Here is a 22,568-nt window from a genome sequence, read left to right on the forward strand (position 1 = left end):
CACGCTCCCTCAAGGGTTCGGACAAGCGCAGGCCCAAGCTGCTTTCGAACTCTTCCTCGCGACGCCTGCCCGGAGCCCAGCCCAATACGGCGGGCAGGCCAGTACACGGAGAACTCGAGCTCCACTGGGATGATGCCGTTGCCCGGTAACCGGAAAGCTTCGGGGAGGAGGGTCCTAGTTGTACGAGAACGCACAGACCGAGACCTCGCTGTGGAAATGCGCTCCCTAATTCCAGGCGCAGGGTTACGGAAAGGGAGAGACTCTCCTCATCATTTCTGGTCCTCTCCTATATCCCAAGCCCCGATTTTTTTTAATAAAACGAACTATTAAAAGCAAAAGGAGGGGGTGTCTTATCGGCTGACCTTCGGGAGGCAGAAGGGCTTTATTCTCGACCAGTCTGAACCCAGACTTTCAATCATAAACGGGGTTGTGTCAGGGAATTATGGAAATATGGTTTAATCCATCCACAATTGTGGACCCCAAACTGTAGGTCGTGACCCCATTCGAAGTCGCATAACTGCATGTGTTGGGGAGGGTCGCGAATTTAGGATTATCAGTAAATGTTTGACTTGTATACCTGTTGTATACCTGTTGTATACCTATATACTCAGGGTCGCGTAAAAATTTCTCGGAGTGAAAAGAGATCTCAAATGGGGAAAGTTTTAAGAAACCCTGGTTTAAGCAACACGGGGAACTCTTTTGCCGGAGGACAATCTGTCAGTGACTAGATGATGAAAAGTGGTTAGTTGCCCGAGGTGCTCTGACTGGAGTCGGGTCACTGAAGGGAATTTGAACTCAAACCTTCCTCGTCCTGCTTTTTATTTCATTACGCTTCTGCGGTCAATTACTGTTTAGGTGTTCTACACCAAATCCCTCCACTCTTTAGAGAAAGAAGAGCTAGGATAGTCGCTCATCATTAGCCTGAAAAAAATGTCAATTTTATACCATAGTATCCTATTGACACTAAAGCTTCATTCACCACCTCCAAAAAAGAGCCAATGAGTCCACTGAGCACGCATCCTTATATCAAGAGAGTCGAGCATCTCTGTATGTTCATAATTCTCCCGACGTCCATAATTTCGTGGGTATTGACACTTCCTCCTCCGAAGCAGATCACAGCCTTTTTGCCAACTTTTTCCTGCGGCCGTTTGGAAAAGGAGCCTTCTTAAACTTCGTTAAACCGTTCCGAGGCCCTCAGCTGTCCATCTAATCTATATGGCTGTAGCTATCTAATTTAATCCAGTCTCGGGCCCTAATTCTAAATCTCACCTGCACCGGAACTGCAGCCTGAAATTGCACTAAACTGATCCAGCCTTCTAAAGTATAGGACACTTCCATGCAACCAGGGTGGAGTCAGTGGAAGAAAGTGGTAGTAAGATTTGCAGAAGGGAAATCGGAAAATCACAAGTTGCTTTTTTAATCGGGGTCTTTGATGAACTACAAATTAAATTAAATCATATTTTAACTTTGTGTTCCGCTAGAAAATGGCCCCTTCCCCTCACCAAAAAAACCCAAGTTTATGTACTTTAATTTTTTAAAGCAAAAAAACAGGAGAGCATGAGCGCAGAAAGCCCTTTGGTATTATGGAAGTTGTATTGCTTTCTGAATCATATTCCTACTCCTTTGTTTAAAGAAAAAACTTCATTGATTTTGATACCTGGAATTATAAAAGTATACAAGTACCTTCATTAGCATGAAATAAAATAAGATTATTTCCCTACCAAATATTTCTTATTTCAACAATAACAAAATATTGCTAAAGAAAACTAGCAAGGGCAATGTTTCTGACGTGCAAGTCACAGTTTTATTAATCACATTTGTAAATATTAGACCAATAGGAAACATTTGAAGATGAAATTAAAGAAACATAATACATCCTTGACTAAATCTAATTGGGGCACATTTACATTCCAAGGAATTCTCAAATTGTACAGTTGATATTCTTTGAGGAAAAAAAACCATAATTCTCTGCACCAACACTCCTGTGACATAAAAGTAGTTCAAAGGCCTGCAAGATAAAGAAATTACAATTAGATAGAGGTTTTATCACAGCAAAGAGGAAACAGCTGAGATTTCTTCTCTTTCCCCAAATTGAAATATTTCATCATAGCAAAAAGGAAACAGCTGAGATTTCTTCTCTCTTCCTCAATAATACTTTAAAAAATATAATAGCATCTGTGCTCATATTTACATTCGTCCAAATATCAAAATGGTAGCTAATGAAGAGAGGCTGGGTAGTTAGAACATGGAACCTGGAGTCAGGAAAACCTGAGTTCAAAAGAGGCAGAGTGACTCTTGGCAGATTACTTCATCCTGTTTCCTTATCTCAATTTCCTTATCTATAAAAAGAACTGAAAAAAGAAATGGCAAACTCTGGTATCTTTACTAAGAAAAGACCAAATGGGGTCCCAAAGAATCAGACATGACTGAACAATATCAAAGTGCTTAAGTATACAACTCAATTGTACTACATAGAGTTCCTCCATGCCATTAGGGATTATGAATAGTTTTTATACAAATTCTAATTTTTTGTTACTATGTTTATATTTACTCTTAAAAAGTAAATTTAAATTCCATTTATGGAAAAATCCATAAATCACAGCAATCAAGAAATAGTTAACAACCATCTGGATAATTAAGCCCTGTCTTGAATTGCACAGTTATTTGACTAGGTGTGTTTTATTTTTTTGTTTTTGTATTTCCAGAGTAAGTAACCCATAGATGCTTAATAAATGCTTGTTGAATTGAATTTTTAAGCCCATTTCTGATTTCTAATCTCCACTGATGTTCTACTGTAATAAATGGCATCATTATGGTGTGGAAGTGGCCTTATATACTTAAAAGACATACTAGTGAAACATAATCTGGTAAGTCCTAAGAACCTGGAAGGACTTCAATATAGGATGGACATCTTATAGAACTCATCCAACAAAGATATATGGGATAGCCATTACTGAAGGACAATAAAGTGGGCCTAGAGTTGAAAAGGAAGAGGAGAGCTGGCTGGATTGATTTGGGAAACTACAGATCTCTTTTTAGTGACTTCAAGATTCCTGTGAAATCGAAAGCTCAATTTGTCCATGCTAACATTTTGCCAGTGTTATAATATGGTGCCAAGATGTAGAACACTACTGCTTCTGAAGAACGAAAGATGAGCATATGAGAATCACACAGAAAGCAATATAGGTACATGGTGAATATGAACAGACTGCACTATAACCGTGGAAGAATTTCAAAGAATAGAAGTAAAGGATGTCGTCAAAGAATTATATGATAGCATGATAAAATGGGCAAGCTACATAACACAAAGTTTCCTAAACTGTGGTATCAAATATTCCACCAAGGTTTAATTTTTTATGCAAAAATAAATAAGCACATCAATCTCATTAATATACAAATTTGCTTTCTTCTTTAGTAAATGGTAAAATTATATATATATATATAATTTATTCTAAAGATAATATATATTCATATATATGTACCAAAGAATTGTTTTAAAATGAATTTCTTTATGATTTATTATTACCAGTAAATGTTTGATCTGTGTACCTATTTTATATACCTATATACCCCAGGATTGCATAAAAATTTCTCAGGCAAAAAAGGATTTCAAATAGAAAATGTTTAAGCAAAAGTAAGGCATAACAGATGTATTATCAGAGGGCTCTTGCAACGTGAGGAGAAATTGAGGAAGTTTCCTAGAATGTTGATTGGGTCCCTTGTAGCTAACTTTTGAGACATCATGGACAAAATTTATAAAACTCCAGCATGAAAGTGTTACAACCAATACTATTAAAGAAAATTCAAACTCAATGAGATTGTAGACCCATTTGATTATTGATTGCTGTAGACAGTTCCTCTGTTCTCAACTATATTCCCATTATTGTCAGGGTAGCCCAAGGTGTACGTGAGCAGATCAAAATTACTTGACATGGTGGGGCTCATAAGAATGGATGAAATTCTGTTATTTCCTTACCTGCCTCTTCTTCTCCATGAAAACAACAAAACTCACTTATAAAGACTCATTCATACACACACACATACACACACACGCTGTTGAACATATAGTAAAACATATGTTAAATAGTGAAACAACTTCAATAGATTTTATTTTGAGAGCATTTGAAGCTGGTTTAAAACATGAAACAAATACCTTTTAGTGGAAACTTGCTGACCTTCTTCCATTGCGGGGCTATTAAAAATAGCAAAGACAAATTGGAAATTAATTCAGCTTAACTAACAGATGGTTTTTATTTATTCTAAAGATAATAGCTCTCATTTTAAAATTTTACTTTGTCATTATCCCTTTACAGAATACACCTGTGTTTTAGTTTGATGCTAACCTCAATAGAACTGATGGAATCAGCTTAGTCAGTTCATTGATAATATATAGCATGTCCCAAAAGTTTTAATGTAGTTAAAAGCTTAAAGCTTACAGCTGCACTAAGATTTTGGACAACTTCTATTAAGAGTTTTGGGAATAGTTTCTTAGGTAAAACCAACAGAAGCAACAGCAACAAATGTAAAAATTCTGCATTATTGAGAAAATTTTTGAATATACAATAATAAAATACATAATAAAGCTCTTCTTGATTTACTCTTCATTGTATTTGTTGACCTAGATTTCACATGGATTTAGCCACTTTGGGAAATTACCTTAACGTTTGGTATACTTGATACACCATAATAATTACTTAGTTAAATGATACCTTAGTGACCCTAGAGAGTCAATATAGTTTGTTTAAGTATAGAATATGGTTGGTCCCAGAGATTCCTTATATGTGAAATATATCAGGCTCTTTTGAATAAATGTAGAATTTATCTTAAATTTAAAATTATATGTTATACTATAATAATATGTCTTAATCCTCATTTTTTTCATACAGTATCATCAGAAAGACATCCAGTTCTTTGGGTATGGGAAGACATGGGATAATTAGGTACATATGACTTATAATCTCTATTACTGGAAGGAATATCCATATTTATAAGTATCTGGTAGAATATTGTTTCCCCCCAAAATTGGCTGTTATTCTTACTTTTTTTTAGGTATGTAAAAAAAGGCAAGTGTTAACATTCCTTTTTATTTTTTAAAAAAGGTTTCAATTTAAAAAAATATTATGGCTTACACAACAATATCCTAAACATAAAATTCATGATTCTTTACTTGTCAGAATTTTAAATTAAGAATATCCATACAATAAGCCTGGCCAAGTCTGAAGAGACAAGATGAAGAGTATTACTTTTTAGTCATATCAACTCTTCAAGACAATCTAAATTCTGAAGGAGCAAAGATCCTATTACAAGGAAGAGTGTACTCATGCTATCATTCATTACTTACTTTTCATAAGTAATTTGAGGAAGCAAGTATACATTATTAGCTTCATTTATAAATATGGAGTTAGAGCAAAGTTAAAAAGTTCATTTGGTAAAATACTATGCTAGTGACAGAAAGAAACCAGAATTAAATGGCTGATAGTCAATCTAGGGGAAAACCAGCTTATTAGTCCATGATTACAAAATACCCTAGTACTCAATAATTTCTTAACAAAAACTTCTTAAGTTCTTTCCATTTTTATTCAGATATTTAATATCATAAAGCGGCAATGGTATAGAGGACAAAAACCTGGCCTTAGAGACAGAAAGACTTACCTTCTTCTGAAATCTCTAAATTATATAACTCTAATTAGCTTCTTACTGCTCTAGGGCCCAATTTCTTAAATTGTAGTTTAAGACCACATATATGCTATCTTGTTTCTGTGGGAGTTGCAAAAAATATGATTTATTATCATAAATGTTTGATTTGTATGCCTGCTTTATATAGCTATATACCAGCACCATGTAAATATTTCTCTGATGATAAGGGCTTACAAAAATGTTTAAGAAGCCTTGTTCTAGGCAGCTCTCTCAGACCATTATAATTTTAATTTAGCATTGTTATAAGGAGTTTCCTTACTGGGAGTTGTCTATTCAAGGAATATACAAGTCCAATTCTCTCTGCTTCCACTCCAGATAAATTCTATCTTAATACTTTAGTCCTTTCCTTAATTATCTTTATTGTCTGGTTATATTATTACTGTACCATATCTTACTCTGAGTATATTGTAAGTCATAGTTGTCATGGAAACAGTCAACCTGATTGTCCAGGAACTATATTTCTAACCCTAGTTCTCTACTCTACCAAGTTAGAAAGAAGCTCCTAGTGAAATGAAAGAAAAAAATCCCATCAAGCTGTTTTATTTTTCATACAATTGTTATCTAATAGGGTAAAGAAGTCTGAAAATGGAACTGTAGTCAAAATCAAAATTAATACCACTGGTTTTATGCGTTTCTTATGTATTATATATAGGGATAGGGATTAGCTCTGTGATTTCATTGGTATAAAAGGTTTCTTGGGGAGAAAACTCTCTCTTTTCAAGCTCTGCAACTTAGTCTTAAAGAACTTTTTTAGACCACTGAGAGGTTAAGGTGTCCAGGGTCACATAACCAGTGTGTGTCTGAATCAGGATTTATACCAAGGCCTTAAGGTCAGTTCTCTATCCATTATACCATGCTGCAACTAACATATACAGATAGATACAAACATATATATGCATATATCCATATTCATAAAACACAATTTAAAATAATACTCTGTTCTCATCAACAATATTTGAATGTTCTCTAACAATTGACTTAAATAAAAATCCATGGTATAATCATACCCTGAATAAAAAGTAACCCCGACTTTGAATTCTTCCAGGCCCTTGTAATTCTTCCTAGAAAAAAAATAACGACAAAATAAGTAACAATATAAAATCCAAAATTTAATAAGAAGCTAGAAATGATGTTTTAAAAATATATTACAATTTGAAGAGTTTTAGACTATAACAGTTTTACCAGAATGCTAAACTTAAAATTGTTTTCCTTCTTAAGCAACATAATAGAATTCAGTTTTAGAAAGTTTATCTACTAAATTATCTACTAAGTGGCTTACACAGAAACAACCAAAGAATGGATTTTGGGTGGAAAATAAGAACACATTTTTAAAGCATGTCTTTAAAAATACTGATTACATATATTCTTATTATCATGAGAACAAAGAAAAATATGTTGTGAAAAGATTATCACATTTGGCCTTAGAGATCCTCCACTAAAGCTTTTAATCTGATTTGTAAAAATGAGGGCTTGAGGTAAGATGATCTCTGAGGTGCTTCCCAAAACTCAACTATATGATTCTATGAATACAAAATAGAATTTTGGAAAACTTAAAAAAAAAAACTCCATGGGAAAGGGACCCACATGTGCAAAAATATTTGTGTCAGCCCTTTTTGTAGTGGCAAAAAACTGGAAACTGAATGGATGTCCACGAATTGGAGAATGGCTGAATAAATTGTGGTATATTAATACTATGGAATATATTGTTCTGTAAGAAGCAACCAGCAGGATGATTTCAGAGAGACCTGGAGAAACTTATATGAACTGATGATGAGTGAAATGAGCTGAACCGGGAGATCATTATACACAGCAACAACAATATTATGTGATGATCAATTCTGACGAACATGGCTCTCTTCAACAATGACATGATTCAAACCAGTTCCAGTTGTTCAGTGATGAAGAGAGTCATCTACACCTAGAGAGAGGACTGTGGGAACTAAGTGTGGTTCACAACATAGCATTTTCACTCCTTTTATTGTTGTTTGCTTGCATTTTATTTTGCTTCTCTTTTTTTCTCGTGCAGCACAATAATTGTATAAATATGTATACATATATTGGGTTTAATATATATTTCTACCATGTTTAACATATATTGGACTACTTGCCATCTAGGGGAGGGTGTGGCGGAAGGGGGGGGAATTGGAACACAGGGTTTTGCAAGGGCTAATGTTGAAGAATTGCATGTGTTTCGAAAAATAAAAAGCTTTAATTAAAAAAATCTCCATAAACAGATAGAAGATGCTAATATTTTCATAGGAATGTCCATCAAGATTAACAGACATTGACATGCAAAACAGAGTATAATTTAATATGGTTTCAGCTTACTGTCAGAAGTCATTTACATTTGAAAAAGATGGTAGTGCTAAAGAATATCAAATAGAAACAAGGCAATAAGCTAGATAATGCTTATATTTGAAAACAATTGTTTGCAAAAAGGATATTTAATTTAATGCATTAAAGAGAGATAGCTAAATTTCATGTAATTATCTCAAGATGGCAAGAACATAAGCCTAACCTTCCCTAGAATTATCTAATTTCCATTATTAACAGTGCTAATGTTAACAATGGAAACATTAACATTTCCAATAATTCATATTAACATTGTTAATCAACATTACTATAACCAGGGTAATAATATCAAAATTATATTATATTGCATATTATATTGTTATGTATATGATATATCATAACAAAATTATTTGTTTAAAAATATATCTTAAAATCACAACATGATGCAAGAGTGAAAAGTCTAAGAAATGTCTCCTGACTTCTAACAAAATCCTTGAAATCTGTTTTTACAGCAAATGCATCTTTAATTGTTATTGCTTGTATTCATTACTCATTATTTAGAATTCTCATGGATGCTGAAAGGAATAATTAATAGGTAGTAATGCATATAAATTATTTATTTGCATATCATAGAATTTAAAGATGGAAGATACCTCAGTGACCACCTGTCCTACCTGTATTTGCAAGAATCTCTACTAAAAATATAATAATTGGTCAATGAGAGGAAACCTAGCACTTCTTGAAGCAGAATACATATTTAACTTTTGCAGAGCCCCAATTGCTAGGAAGCTTTGCTTGAGATTAAGCCTAAATCAGCCTTTTTGTAGCTTCTATCCTTTGCACATGACTCTCTTTTTTAGGATCAAATGGAAGAAATCCAGTCCTGTAGACATACTCTGTGCATGAGCTAATCGCTCTTCCAGGTACTTTAGACTTCACTTGGAGACCTTCACTGTCAGAGAACACACTACCACTTGGGGAAGCCCATTTCACTTTGGACAGTTTTAATTTCCAGAGTTCTAATTTCTCTTTGTTACACTGACTTTCAAATAACTCTATAGTTTTAAATCACTGATTCCCCCTTCTCTGACCAAACACAATATGTTCCTTCTTTTATACAAAACCTATTGAAGTACTTAAGTACAGAAACCATCTTTCTCATCCCCAGAAACTTCTCTAAGTATTGACATAGATATTAATCCCTAGTACCTTCCATTAGTCCTTGAATGGCATAATTTCTACTCCCTCTCAGTATGACACTTTTTACTTGACACCTCCATGTGAATATTCTACTGCACAAATGGTCCTGCTATGGCAGAACAGAGAACTCCCTGACCTTACAGATTAATTTATTCTTGGGCTACAAATCAACACACCAAGTATCCAGAATAAGGGAGGTGATCTTTCCATGTATTTTAACCAAGAAAGGACAAATATTTCTTCTGTTGTTCTGACATTTCCCCAATTTAAGTTCCACCCACTGTTCCTATATCTTTATTATATCCTAAAATATAATAGCTACCCCTTTTATTTCAAAGTACACAGATATGGAAGCACTCAAATACAAGTGTCTTTAGCTTGCTTTTTGACAGAAAGAAAACTCTTGGAAAAGTTAACATGCAAAAAAAAGTTTGTTAAAAGAACTTATAGAGATTTTAACTGTAGGAAGTAGGAAATAAAAGGTAAAGCTTCTGGCTAATCCAAATTTAAGGATGGCAATGGGAATAATACACAATACCTTAATAACAAAATAATGATTTTGACCCATATTGGTTTTTTCTCCTGTAGCTCAAATATTTTAGTATCTAAATGTGTGTCTAATTGGTAGGTGATCCATGCTCAGCAAAAATTATGGTGACATATTAAATATTACCTTTCCATTTTGCAGTGGTATGCTGAAACCAGCATGAACCTGTTGGAGAGCCAATTGTTAAAGTTTTAGTGTATTTACACTTCTGAAATGAACAAAATATTACAAAGCAGAGCTGGAGTTTTTTGTTGATTGTCTATACTTGAGAAAGTTATGGAGACAAAGTTGGTAATGCAAATTAAACTTTAAAAGTGTGTGATGCATACTTAAAAAAAAAATTGGTTGTTAAAAATTTGCAGTGCACTCCTGCTCTGGCAAATTGTAGATAAGGTCAGAGTAAGCTAAGAGATTTTGGAATTGAGTTCATGGCTAACATTGAAATTTTAGTTAAACTCTCTAAAAGGCTAGATTCATTTTGTTTATAGAAAAAAGGGATTGAAATATTATTTTCTCATTGAAAATCACTTAGGTTTTACATAAGAAACATTCTACAACTTAGATGGTAAGTTATTAACAAAAAAAGAAACATTGCTCAAGCTTTCCAATTTACTTAAGCTTTTTTAGAGTTATAGAATAACTCTAGAATACAAATATATAAATGTGCTACAATCAATTCCAAAGTTTTAAGTGATAGTATAGTTAGTTTCTTTTACACTTGTCTCTAAAGTTTCCAAAAGCTATTGTATTCCTGAGAATTCTTTGGTAATTTTTTTTTAAAGAGAAATATAGTTGCTATAAAAATAAGTTATAAGGGACTTTTTTCATTAAAAGCATATTTTAAATGCTAATTTGAAACATTAGCTTGTGTTTAAAAAGAAAACAATTATGATGAAATTACCAGGTTCTGTGTCATAGTTTATTGACTTTGGGCAAGCTATTCAGATTTAAAAGTGACATTTTCATCTGAGTTCAGGAGAATAATTTAATTGTGATTACTTTAAAATTATGGATTTGAAAACTGAAGTTGGGAAGCATACATTTTGAATAGGTAACAATATTTCATTATTTGAAACAAAAGCAAATCTAAATAAATATATATTCTACACTTTAAAATATTTAGAAATGTTCAACTCAATTATATCTATCTTATACATATATACTGGGCTTTATATGTTTTTGGCTGATTTGTGTTAAAATACCTTCTTAATTAGGTTCCTAAATTTTATCTTCTCCTATTATATTCTTATTCTTATTTTTAATTTTTAAAAAATTTCCTACTTTATTTTTAAACAGGATATTGGTAGCTATTCAGCATAAATATGAAGAAGAGATAAATAGGAGTGTGCAGTGGATAGAGGGCTGGGCTTGGAGGCAGAAATACTCATCTTGCTCAGTCACTTACTAACTGTGTGAGCCTGGGTAAATCATTTAAACCTGTTTGCCTCAGTTTCCTCCTCTGTAAAATGAGTCGGAGAAGGAAAGGACAAATCATTCCAGTATCTTTGCCAAGAAAACGCAAATGGGATCATGAGACAACTGAGATGACTCATCAACAAAATCTTCTAATCCCCCTAAAGAATTGAGTTCCCCCTTCTCCCCACACCCCTGTCAGTTTAAAGCCTCTATTTATAAAGAAAGAGAGGAGAGAATTTCCTACTAGGAGATAGACGCCTTGAATGAAACAGCTACTGTATTCTCATGGTACTGGACAAGAGACCTTCCTAGGAAACACTAGTTGACTTCCTCTTGGAAGAGAGAATTATTGTGGCTACTGTAGCATCCTAGTACTGAGCTACAACCTTTCTAAAAGTGATTCTTACATGTGAGTCACAATATTATAAGGAAACATTTTAGGCTCCTTGAATTTATCAGTTGACAAATTGATAAATCAGGTGATAAATGCTCAGGTGATACCACTGGGTCAACTGAGTTAACTTGACATTCATGGGAGACAGCCCGGTGCACTGGAAATAGGAGCTAAAAACTTGTATTCTGCAGCCAATTATCTGACTATTTGAGTAATTTAACTTCTCTAATTCTCATTTTTCCTCACCTGAAAAATTAGTTTTCTCTAAAGTCCATTCTAGCTCTAAGGAGCCAGGAATTTCTCTAGCATGGTTTTCATACCTAAAACACTATTTTCTAAGGATCCCCGCCCCCACCAATTGGAAATCCATAGATAGCATGAAAATAAGATTACATACGTCCACTTTGAACCTCTTCATTCTTCTCTCATGCAGTTGAGGAATGAGTTGCAGCAAAGGATGGATCACAGATGACTAAGAGGAGATGAATACAAACATATAAGCAATCATGATGTCTTGGCCCTGCCCTGCAAAGAATGTACTTTACCCACTGTGCTGGCTCCTGGCCTGCAGCATATGGTGAGTAAACAGCCAAATGATCTATCTCTTTGGAGTACTCGGTAGTGGGACAATTTTAAAAAGCTAACATAGGAAATTGTGCCAGAAATGTATTTATTTATTTTTGCTTGCTGAGGCAATTGGGATTAAGTGACTTGGCCAGAGTCATAGCTAGTTAGCATTATATGTCCAAGGCCAAACTTGAATTCAGGTCCTCTCTCTCTTTTTTACATTTATTTTTAGCCCACATTGCTTTATGAATCATGGTGGGAGAGAAAAATTAGAGCAAAAAGGAAAAAACCATGGGAAAGATGAAAAACAGAAAAAAGAATTGAACATAGTGTGTATTGATTTATATTCAGTTTCCTTAGTACCAAATATTTAAGAGAATGAAACATTTAGCTTATGATTCTTTATGATAGCACTATTTAATGAAAAAGAATATAGAAGTTTAGAATACACTGTGCTATAGATTTCGTCCTTAAATTGCTTTTTACTTGAATACTGAAAAAGTCCATTACCTCAGACCTCTTGTTAATACATTTTTAAAAATGCAACTAAAGCTAGCATGTTTTATTTTAATATAGAGGTTTTAAGTCCTTATAAAAAGGGGGAAATATGTTATTTTTGAAATAAGGCTGAACTTCATAAGAAAAACTGAATTCCAGATACTTAGTCATCTGAGAGAGGAGATTTCCTCATTAAGGGCCTAGCTAATTACTGAGTATTTACTTAGAAGGAGAATCCACTTCTAAAAGGTTTCTTTCCATTTTGGACAAATATTAATTTTTAATTATTCTAAATATAATAAATATGTCATTCATAAAAGTAGCTAGTCTTTTTACATAAAATCATTTCTATTTTTTAAAAAATTGTTCACCTATAATAATATAACAAGAGGTAGTGTTGCTTAATGATTAGAAAGCCGACCTTGAATTAAGAAAACCTGGCTTCTAGCCTTGCCTCTGATCTATACTAGTCATAGATCACAGGCAAATTGCTTGCTCTCTCAGGAACCCAGCCAGCTCTTTAGGATTATAGATTGAAGAGCAGTTTCAAATCTACATTCATAGAGGAAGTTCCCTATACTAATGAAATCACAGATCTAGATTAAATATTGATAATGATATTAGCATCTTATTGCTAATGGCATTAAAGGTACTATTATTATTAATTGCATTAATAATAATATAATAGAGATAATTTGGGGTATTATATAGAGGACTGGCTTTGGCGTCAGGAAGACATGCGTTCAATTTCTGCCTCTGACACATAATTTGCATGACCGTGGGTAAGTTAGTTAAATTAGAGACAATTCTCTAAGGCTATAAGTTACAGTTACAGTGCTGATGTGTCTCAGCAAATAAGGTTTTCAGATCAGAAATTCCCTACACAAATCAAATTGCAGTTGTAGAATAAAAAAAAAGCCTTGTATTTTTTACAGCATGCATTACATATTATGTATAATTTGAAATACATCAATATATAATACATATCTAAGTAGTAATAATGCTCAATGAATTTACATGCATACGTGCTCATTTTTAGACAAATTTCTAAAACTCAAATCAACTTTACTTTGAACTTAAAACTGTTACATAAACCACAAAGAGCAAGAATATTTTTTGTAATGAGCAAAAGTCTTAAAAGTACTTTAAAAAAGTGGATCTGCTACTTACCATAACATCGGAGTTGCCCAGATTATGTGTCTTAGAATAATGAAATAAGAACTGTTAAAAAAAAAAAAAAGGAAAAATGAGATTTTACTATAAAACATTAATGATTAAATAGATATTCATTTTTGCACTATTTATATAAATATATTTATTCAGGGAGACCCTACAACACATACACATACACATATACATATATACATTTCATATCTTAAAAGTCTTAATGCAATTTTACACTATTAATTGGGAACACTGTACATGTATATATGAGATCAACTTACCCTTTTGGTATTGTCCTTTTCATCTGATTCCTGTGAGGAGAAGACACATTATATATAATTTTTCATAACATCTCACACATATGTGGTTGAAAGTGTCTTAGTCTAGAAAAAAGTATAGAAAAGTTTAATATTCTTTCTGGCTAACCATTTATAAATAAATATATTTTCTTTGTGATTTTTCTTGCTAATATTTAATGTATCTCTTTTTCATCATCTATAATGATACCACATTTCTTTTCTAATATTGTTATTGTTCAGTTGTTTTCAGGCCTGATTCTCCATGATCTCATTTGGGGTTTTCTTGGCAAAAATTCTGGAGTGCTTTGCTATTCTTCTCCAAGTCATTTTACAGATGAGGAATGGAGGTAAATTGGGACAAGGATCACACAGTTAGTGTGATATCCGAGTCTAGATTTGAACTCACCTCCTCTACTCTAGGGCCAGGGCTCTATCCATTTGGCCATTTAGTTGCTCTGCTTCTTTTCTAATAGTTGAAGGCAAAGTTAAACATTGACAGCAGAATTTACTGTTATTTAGTATTAGCATGTTTGTAAAGAATGAGCTCCATTGTTCCATTTTCCTCTTACAACTGGCATCTCCGGCTACAATTGCCTCTGAATTGAGTCAGGGAAATGAATAGGAATAAGGTAAATCAGTTAATGAAGGAGAAGGACTTTTTATTATTGTATATCCTAATTACAATACAAATAATTAAATATAATACATATTAAATTAAATTAATACAATAATTACCATACAAAGATATGGATAAACCTTTTCTTGGGGGAGCTGTGGAAATAACTAGATAAGAAAAACAATCTAAAGCTAATTTATGGATCTCAAGGATATAGATATTTATCTTTTATTTTATTTTTAATGTTTTTCTGTTTCTCCTGAAATTATGCTTTCAGTGACAGTGAGCAAATTAATATCAAATATAGTCTAAAAAACCACTAGTTTGAATTCTATGATGAGGTCACTAGGTAATTAGTCATTTCCAAAATAAAGTACTTTCTAACTTAAATTACCTGTGGCTTTGGTAAAATTCCCATAATCATGTAGCAAAGGTCTTCCAGTTCACTGGATGCCTAGAAGAAATTTTTAGGAAATCCAGACATTAGGGGCCGAATTTCTCATTTGACGACATATATGCAAAGTGTACATTTATTATATAGGCATCTGATTAGCAAAGGTAATGTTCTTTTCATGTCCCATCTAGAATTTTAAAAGATGCTTTGGTTTATCTGATTGTAACAACTTGACCACTCAAAGGATTATCTCCCATTCAATCAGAGTACATAAAGGGATAGACTTGTATAGTATCTAGAACAGCCTTTCCATCTTTGATCTGATCATGTCATAATTAATTCTCAGTCATTTTCTTTTGCCTCCTAAACATCCTCCAGTGAGCCAGGAAAAAGAAAAGAAGAACTAATCAGAGAATAGATAACTTCAGGAAAAATTATATTTGTATTAGAGGAATACATAGTAACTTCATTATCATAATGCAAATATAGGCCATACTTTGATTTATCCAAATCTGATATACAAATGAATATGGTCTTTAATCAACTTTGTTTTTCAGTATATTTGGTTGTATTTTTTCCCCCATTTTCTTGGACATCTGATTGTGGCCTATATTTTAAGCCATTCTATATTCATTCAATACAGAAACATTTTCAATCAGCTATATTTATATTTGAATTAGATGTAGAAGGTGTAGAGGGGAGTATTTTTTAGTTATTTTCTCTCATGTGACTCGTTTCTGAGTGACTTCTTTTTGCTTCTACTCCTGGAAGGCTGGATCATGGGAAAATATGAAAATGCAATGTTGAGCACAAACATCATAGCGCTGTTTTCAACAAAGGTGTTCCCTATTACTCAATGGATAGCAAGTATTTCAATCATTAGCATTAACAGGCGTACAAAGGAGATGATATCTCTGCTGCCTGGTGCTATCAGGCACCAAACCTACCGCATTATTAACAAACATACAAGTAAACAAATGTTAGCATTCTCTAGTTGAATTTACCTGAGACTCTGAGTCAACGGACAGGAAACTGGAACAAGCATTATCTAGCTGTAAAAATGGGGATATGAATTAGAATGTGAGCTACCAGACTAGCAGAAGATAGATCAATCGTTTAAGAAATTCAGCCAAGAATTTAAAGTTATAAAGTCACTTTTTTAACCAACTATTATATTTTTCATATATATTTTCATTTCTCGTAGCAGCTTAGGCTGTGGATGTCAGCCTGAAGACTCCTAGGACCAGAATAGAGATGTTCATCACAGCTATAGAATACCCTAATATTAGGTGAAAGGCATCAGCAGAGAGCCAGTTATTTTTAAAGATATTGTGGTGATTGATGCAGTGGATAGGGCACCAGTCCTGTAGTCAAGGATACCTGAGTTCAAATCTGGCCTCAGAAACTTAACACTTCCTAGCTGTGTGACCCTAGGCAAGCCACTTAACCCCAATTGCCTCCGAAAAAAAAGATACTGTGGTGATTTGTCATTTTTTTCTCCAGCCCATTTTACAGATGAGAAAACTAAGGAATACAGGGTTAAGAAATTTGCCCAGACACTGATGCATTGTTGGTGGAGTTGTGAACGAATCCAACTATTCTGGAGAGCAATCTGGAATTATGCCCAAAAAGTTATCAAACTGTACATACCCTTTGATCCAGCAGTGTTTCTATTGGGCTTATATCCCAAAGAAATACTAAAAAAGGGAAAGGGACCTGTATGTGCCAAAATGTTTGTGGCAGTCCTGTTTGTAGTGACCAGAAGCTGGAAAATGAATGGATGCCCATCAATTAGAGAATGGCTGGGTAAATTGTGGCATATGAATGTTATGGAATATTATTGTTCTGTAAGAAATGACAGCAGCATGAATACAGAGAGGACTGGCGAGACTGACATGAACTGATGCTAAGTGAAATGAGCAGAACCAGTAGATCATTATACACTTGGACAACGATATTGCATGAGGATGTATTCTGATGGAAGTGGATTTCTTTGACAAAGAGACCTAACTCAGTTTCAATTGATCAATGATGGACAGAAGCAGCTACACCCAAAGAAAGAACACTGGGAAACGAATGCGAACTATCTGCATCTTTGTTTTTCTTCCCGGGTTATTTTTACCTTCTGAATCCAATTCTCCCTGTGCAAGAAGAGAACTGTTCAGTTCTGCAAACATATATTGTATCTAGGATATACTGCAACATATCTAACATATATAGGACTGCTTGCCATCTAGGGGAGGGGGTGGAGGGAGGGAGGGGAAAAATTGGAACAGAAACGAGTGCAAGGGATAATGTTGTTAAAAAAAAAATTACCCTGACATGGATTCTGTCAATATAAGGTTATTATTAAATAAAATAAAATAAAATAAAAAAAGAAATTTGCCCAGGGTCATATCATTTGTATGTGTCTGAGGCTGGATTTGAACTTAGGAAGATGAATCTTACTGATTCCAGGACTGGTAATTTATCTACTTTGCTAAATATGCAATACATATGCACATATAATTACAATATAAATTTAAAGATTATTAATTGATTGAAAGATCATTAAAGGAAGACAAAATTTGAATATTAAAATTCTGGATAAACATTCATTTTTTTTTTTGTCATAGTATAGGAGCTTGCCAGGGCAGAATATCGATTGCAATGTCAGATGTAGTTACTGTAGCATATTGTTATGAGTAATTTTAATGAAAGTGTCAGCACAGATTTCAAAAATGATTGTCATGTCAATAAAAAGATATAAACTCATTAAAACAGAAAATTAGAGATTTTTCAATACTCAGTTATGACACTAGATTTTTTGGTTTTTCATTTTAAAGCATGGGGGGAAATTACATTCAAATTTATCTTTAAAATCTGAGCTAAAGCTTTTAAGGAAGAAAGGTTATAACAAACTTTTACCTCATTCCACAGCTGTAACTCTTTGTCTGTCTGTATTGCCAGAGGTGATACTGGAACACCTAAAAACAAAAGCAAATTAGTTTCTGAGTCTATTCTTTCCAATTTGGTCCTTTTCACTCTATCCTTCTGAGTTAATATAAATCCTCTATATTTTTATGTATTTGGGTTGTAGAACATATTTTCTAATTGACAATAATGAAAGATAGTTACTAGAATATCATGGGATTATAATGAAGATTTTAGTTAATTTTCAAATAATTATAACTGAAAGGAATTCTAAAGATATCAACCAACCCAGGGGTTCTTAATATTGTTGGTAGTTTGGTGAAGCCTATGGAAACCTTCTCAAAATATTTGAAGGAAATGCCATATTTCAATTAGGAGTAGTAAAAATAAAGATTTAATTTTTTCCCTTCCAAATTTATGGACACTGAAATCTATCCATGGATCCTTTGGGGATCCAAAGTTAAGAACCCCTATTGTAGTCTGCCTCCCCTCCCCATTTTAATAATGAGGAAACTAACATCCAGAGAGTTTAGAGCTCATTTAAGATCCAACAGTAATAAAGTGGGAAAATTGAGACTAGATTCCAAGTTTCCTAACTCTTGGTTTAGAATTATTTCTTGACCATGACTACATTGAAATAAAAAAATAATAACTTTAAACATCTCCAGAAAATAACTCCTTTATGTTCAGGCTGTTTTTTAAAATTGCATCACAAATCACATAAAATAAAAATTAGAGTGGAAAGGTTTTTCTTGTTTATAAGCTATGTTAAATAGAAGTTTTAAATTTTATTCCTGTATTTTACTATAGATTTAAAAAGAAAATCAAACCTGTGATTTCACTGGAATAGGAAAATCCAACTAGCAAGGGACTAAATAACATGATTTTTCAATTTATAATTTTAGAGATTTTCATGGGACACCAAGAAGCTAAGTTACTTGCTCGGATTGATATAACCTATATATATTTGATGTAGAAATTTAACTCAAGTCTTCTTGGTGTGGAGGTTAGCTCTCTAGCTTCCATTTCACAATGTCTCTCTCTATGGGTAGAAGCTACTAATAGATACTACATTAAAAAAAATGAGTGCTCCAATTGTCCTTACAAATTGCAGCATCCAATCTAGACCATTGGTTATCAAGGATTTCTAGAAAGCAATGCTTTTATAGTTAATGATTACTTAATGATAATAACAAATAATTATATGATGTTTTTAATAATATAAAGCGTTTTTACATGAAAAATCTCACTTGATACAGCAATAATACTGGTAAAAAAAAATAATCCAGATAGTGTTATTATCCTCATTTTGCGGAAGAAGAAATTGAGGTTTAGAGAGAGTAATTTGTTCAAGGTCCTTCACCTGTATAGATGCAAATGACTAGAAGCCAGATTATAAGACTAGTTCAGTGACTTATGAAACTTCCTGTGACTTCTCCCAGCTCTCAGTTATCAAAATCCTATACATCAGGTTGTCTAATCAGAGAAGCTGGGGAAAGATTCTAGTTCTCCATTTACTATTTAGCTGTCCATGGGAAAATTATCTAACATCCCTGGATATCAGTTTCTCCATGTGAAAAATGAGGGATCTCTAGTTGAGGACCTCTAAGATTCCCTCCAACTCTAATCTATGAGATTGGGATCCAAATCTAAACCAGCTTTCACAACTTTTCTATATTCAACTAGAATCTGGAGCTAGAACTAGAAGGGACCTGGAAAGTCCTATTTTTTAATTCATTAATTCTAAAGTTTAGGAAACTGGGACTCAGTGAGGTTATACACTTGCCCAAAGTATCACAGGTAACAGAGATAGAATTTGAATCCAGGTCCTTTGACAGCCAGAACTTTTACTCTTTCTACTGTAGAAGGCTGCCACTTAAGCTTGGCTATGTGACTTTGGACAAGTAACTTTCCTCTGCTGAGCTTCCATAAAATACAGGGTATACCTAAAATCTTAATGTAGAAAATTGCAGTAAGACATGAGGATGCCCTATGGATCTAACAAATGTACTTAGAAAAATCTATTTTATAGGTTTGTTCAGAAAAGAAAAATATTTTTCTAAACTGTAAAGTACTATGTATGAGTTGAACTAGTGAGAGAGAGACAGAGACAGAGAGGAAGGGAGGGAAGGAGAGAAGGAGGAAGAAAGGGAGGAAGGGAAAGGGAGGGAGGGAGGAAAGGAAAGAGAGGGAGGGAGAGGAAGGAAGGGAGAAAAAAGGGGGAGGGAGGGAAGGGAAGGAAAGAGAGGGAGGGAAGGAAAGGATGAGAGGGAGAGGGAGAGAAGAAGGGAAAGAGAGGAGGAGAGGTGGAAAAGAAGGGAGGGAGCGGTGGAGAAAGAGGGAGGGAGAAGGGAGAGGTGGAGAAGGAGGGAGAGGTGGAGAAGAAGGGAGGGAGAAGGGAGAGATGGAGAAGGAGGGAGGAGAGGGAGGAGGAAGAGAGAAAGGGGGAGAGAGAGGGAAGGAAGAACAGAAAAGAAAGGAAGAAAAGAGACAGAGACACACAGAGAGACACACGGAGAAACATACAGAGAAACAGAAATAGAGAGAGAAAGAAACAGTGAGACAGAGAGAGAAAGCGGGGGGAGGGAGGGTAGAAAGGGATAGAGAGGGAGGGAAGAAGAGAAAGGGAGAGAGAAAAAGAAAGAGGGGAGAGAGAAAGGGGTAGAGAGAGGGTGGGAGAGGGAGATGGAGAAGAAAAGGAAGAGGGAGAAAGAGGCAGGGAAGGAAGGAGGGGGAAGAGAGTCTGGGGGGAGTGGGGAGCGAAGGAGCGATTTATTGACTCTGCCGCAGATGACTTTAGAAGCGGCACGGATTGAAAACCAGGAGAAAGAGCTTGAAGGTTTTCCCTCCAAACTTGTATTCCCAGCATGTTGTTCTTCTTGAATCTCTATGAGAATAAAACCCGCACGATTTCTCTGTTCTCCCACCCGCGACTTTGCCCTTCCTCCCTGTGCAAACAAACGGCTGAGATTGTTCCTCTGCCTTTCACCAGCCGAGCCCGACGGCCCCGCGCAGGGGCTGAAGGCCGCCCCCGACGCCGGGACAGCGAGCCCGGGTGTGCGCGGAGCCCGGGTGTGCGCGGAGCCCGGGTGTGCGCGGAGCCCTGGTCCCGCCCCGCCGTCCGTTATCTCCTTCCACATTAAACCAGTCTCGGAGCCTTCCTCCTTTATAGACGGCTCTCGGCTAACGTGGGATTGAACGGACCGACCTGTGTCCGGCAAACTGAGGCTGGGAGCTGTCCAAGTGCGGCCGGGTTTCAGCCGAAGGCTGAAAAAAAGTAGGCGAATCCTAGCGGAGGGGGGAGCGTGCGCTCACCTGCGCGGGGGCAGGAACTAGCCACGCACCGACCGCGGAGAGCCGTCTAAGTAAGAACAAACGATGGTTCCAACTGAACTTTATAAACCCCATTTGTGTTTGGACTTCAAAATGATCATTATACCTGCCGGCTGTGGTTCTAGAACCCATCAGTGGAAACGGAGAGAGGGAAGCGGGAAGCCCGGGACTGGGAAGAGGAGGGAGCCGGAGCAGCGAAGGAAAGGAGCTAAAGAAGAGGCTGCTGACGAGGGGAGCCAGAGAACGGATAAAGAGCCTCCACTCCGGCCTCCCGGGTAAACGGGACCAGGATCGGACCGGCTGGACTGGGCGCCCAAGGAAGAGGCGGGCGGGTTCCTTACCTTGGCAGGCGCACGCCCAAGAAGCCAGGAGCAGGAGCAGGAGGAGGGGAGCAGCCGGACGCCCACACCCCAGCAGCTGTCTCTGCGCCCTGGGGTAGCCGGGCAGCGGAGCGCAGCTGCGATTCCTGGGCATCCTGGAGTTTCCCCGCTGCTCAGAGATGCTCGTTGGACCGCGGGTTTCTGCCGCTGAGCACTTACGTGCTCCCCAAGTTTCCCACAGGCTCCTCCTAGCGGACTCGAGCGTCCTGGGAGCACCTGTCCTTTGCTTCCCACTGTGGAGCTGCCGACCTGACAGTCCTCTCCCCAAACTTTTAAACCTTCAGACTCAGGGGGCCGAGCCCTCTTTGAGCCTCTTGGGCCGCGTCACTCGCCTCCTGCCACCTCGCCAACCTCCCCTCCACCTCCTCCTCCCGCCCCGACTTCCTCACGTCACCTTCTGCCCCTTACTCCTGCGTCAGTTCTGCATGACAGTCCTGCCTGACCTGTCCTCCCGGGCAAGTTGCCTCTCTGGGCAAAGCAGCCCACTTGACAGTTAGTTGGCTCTGACCCAAGATTCCTCTTCTCTCTTTCTCATCCTTTCCCTCCCCTTTGCCTCCTCCGAATTCTAACCACGAAGCAGAGCTTTGTATTAAGACAATAATTTTTGTCAAAGTTTTCCATTTCTAACTCCCATAGGAGAAGAGAGGAAGAGAAAGTCACAATGATGGCAAACCGTTCCCAAATGATTATGTCTGGAGATTTTTACTGGGGACAACAAATCAATTTCCTGTAAGGATTTGGAGACCAGATAGATTTTATAAAAGCGGACTTGGGAGATGTTTGGGGAAACAACAAACAACAATAAAATACTCCTTGCTTCTTTCCCTGCCTAAAAGGTAATTAGTTCTCCAGTTTTCC

The 22,568-nt window shown here is 35.8% G+C and overlaps 1 protein-coding gene across 2 annotated transcripts; it reads right to left on the reverse strand.

Moving 5' to 3' along the window:
• Window positions 1-1,781: 1,781 nt before the first annotated feature.
• NMU (neuromedin U) lies at window positions 1,782-21,963 on the reverse strand. Of its 2 annotated transcripts, XM_051964450.1 has the most exons (11): window positions 21,672-21,963; window positions 17,992-18,050; window positions 16,089-16,136; window positions 15,085-15,144; window positions 14,057-14,086; window positions 13,782-13,832; window positions 11,944-12,018; window positions 9,863-9,901; window positions 6,705-6,758; window positions 4,154-4,192; window positions 1,782-2,008 (listed from the first exon to the last, which is right to left on the reverse strand). In XM_051964450.1, the coding sequence occupies exons 1-10, from the start codon at window positions 21,802-21,804 to the stop codon at window positions 4,157-4,159; spliced, it is 585 nt and encodes a 194-aa protein (XP_051820410.1). In that variant the 5' UTR covers window positions 21,805-21,963; the 3' UTR covers window positions 1,782-2,008; window positions 4,154-4,156. The 2 variants fall into 2 exon arrangements, with proteins under 2 accessions (XP_051820410.1, XP_051820411.1); XM_051964451.1 differs by lacking the exon at window positions 9,863-9,901 and having other exon boundaries at window positions 21,672-21,945.
• Window positions 21,964-22,568: the final 605 nt, after the last annotated feature.

The sequence above is a fragment of the Antechinus flavipes genome, chromosome 6 (genome assembly GCF_016432865.1).
Source record: "Antechinus flavipes isolate AdamAnt ecotype Samford, QLD, Australia chromosome 6, AdamAnt_v2, whole genome shotgun sequence".
NCBI classification, from domain to species: Eukaryota; Metazoa; Chordata; class Mammalia; order Dasyuromorphia; family Dasyuridae; genus Antechinus; species Antechinus flavipes.

Bases quoted from the DNA above. Each gene is read 5' to 3' on its own strand.
- NMU (XM_051964450.1), bottom strand. From the start codon at position 21,804: ATGCCCAGGAATCGCAGCTGCGCTCCGCTGCCCGGCTACCCCAGGGCG. The intron at 15,145-16,088 runs GTAAATTCAACT...AATTTCTTCTAG, and splicing joins CCGTTGACTCAGAGTCTCAG to GCATCCAGTGAACTGGAAGA. The intron at 6,759-9,862 runs GTAATATTTAAT...TTTTTTTTCTAG, and splicing joins TACCACTGCAAAATGGAAAG to GAAGAATTACAAGGGCCTGG.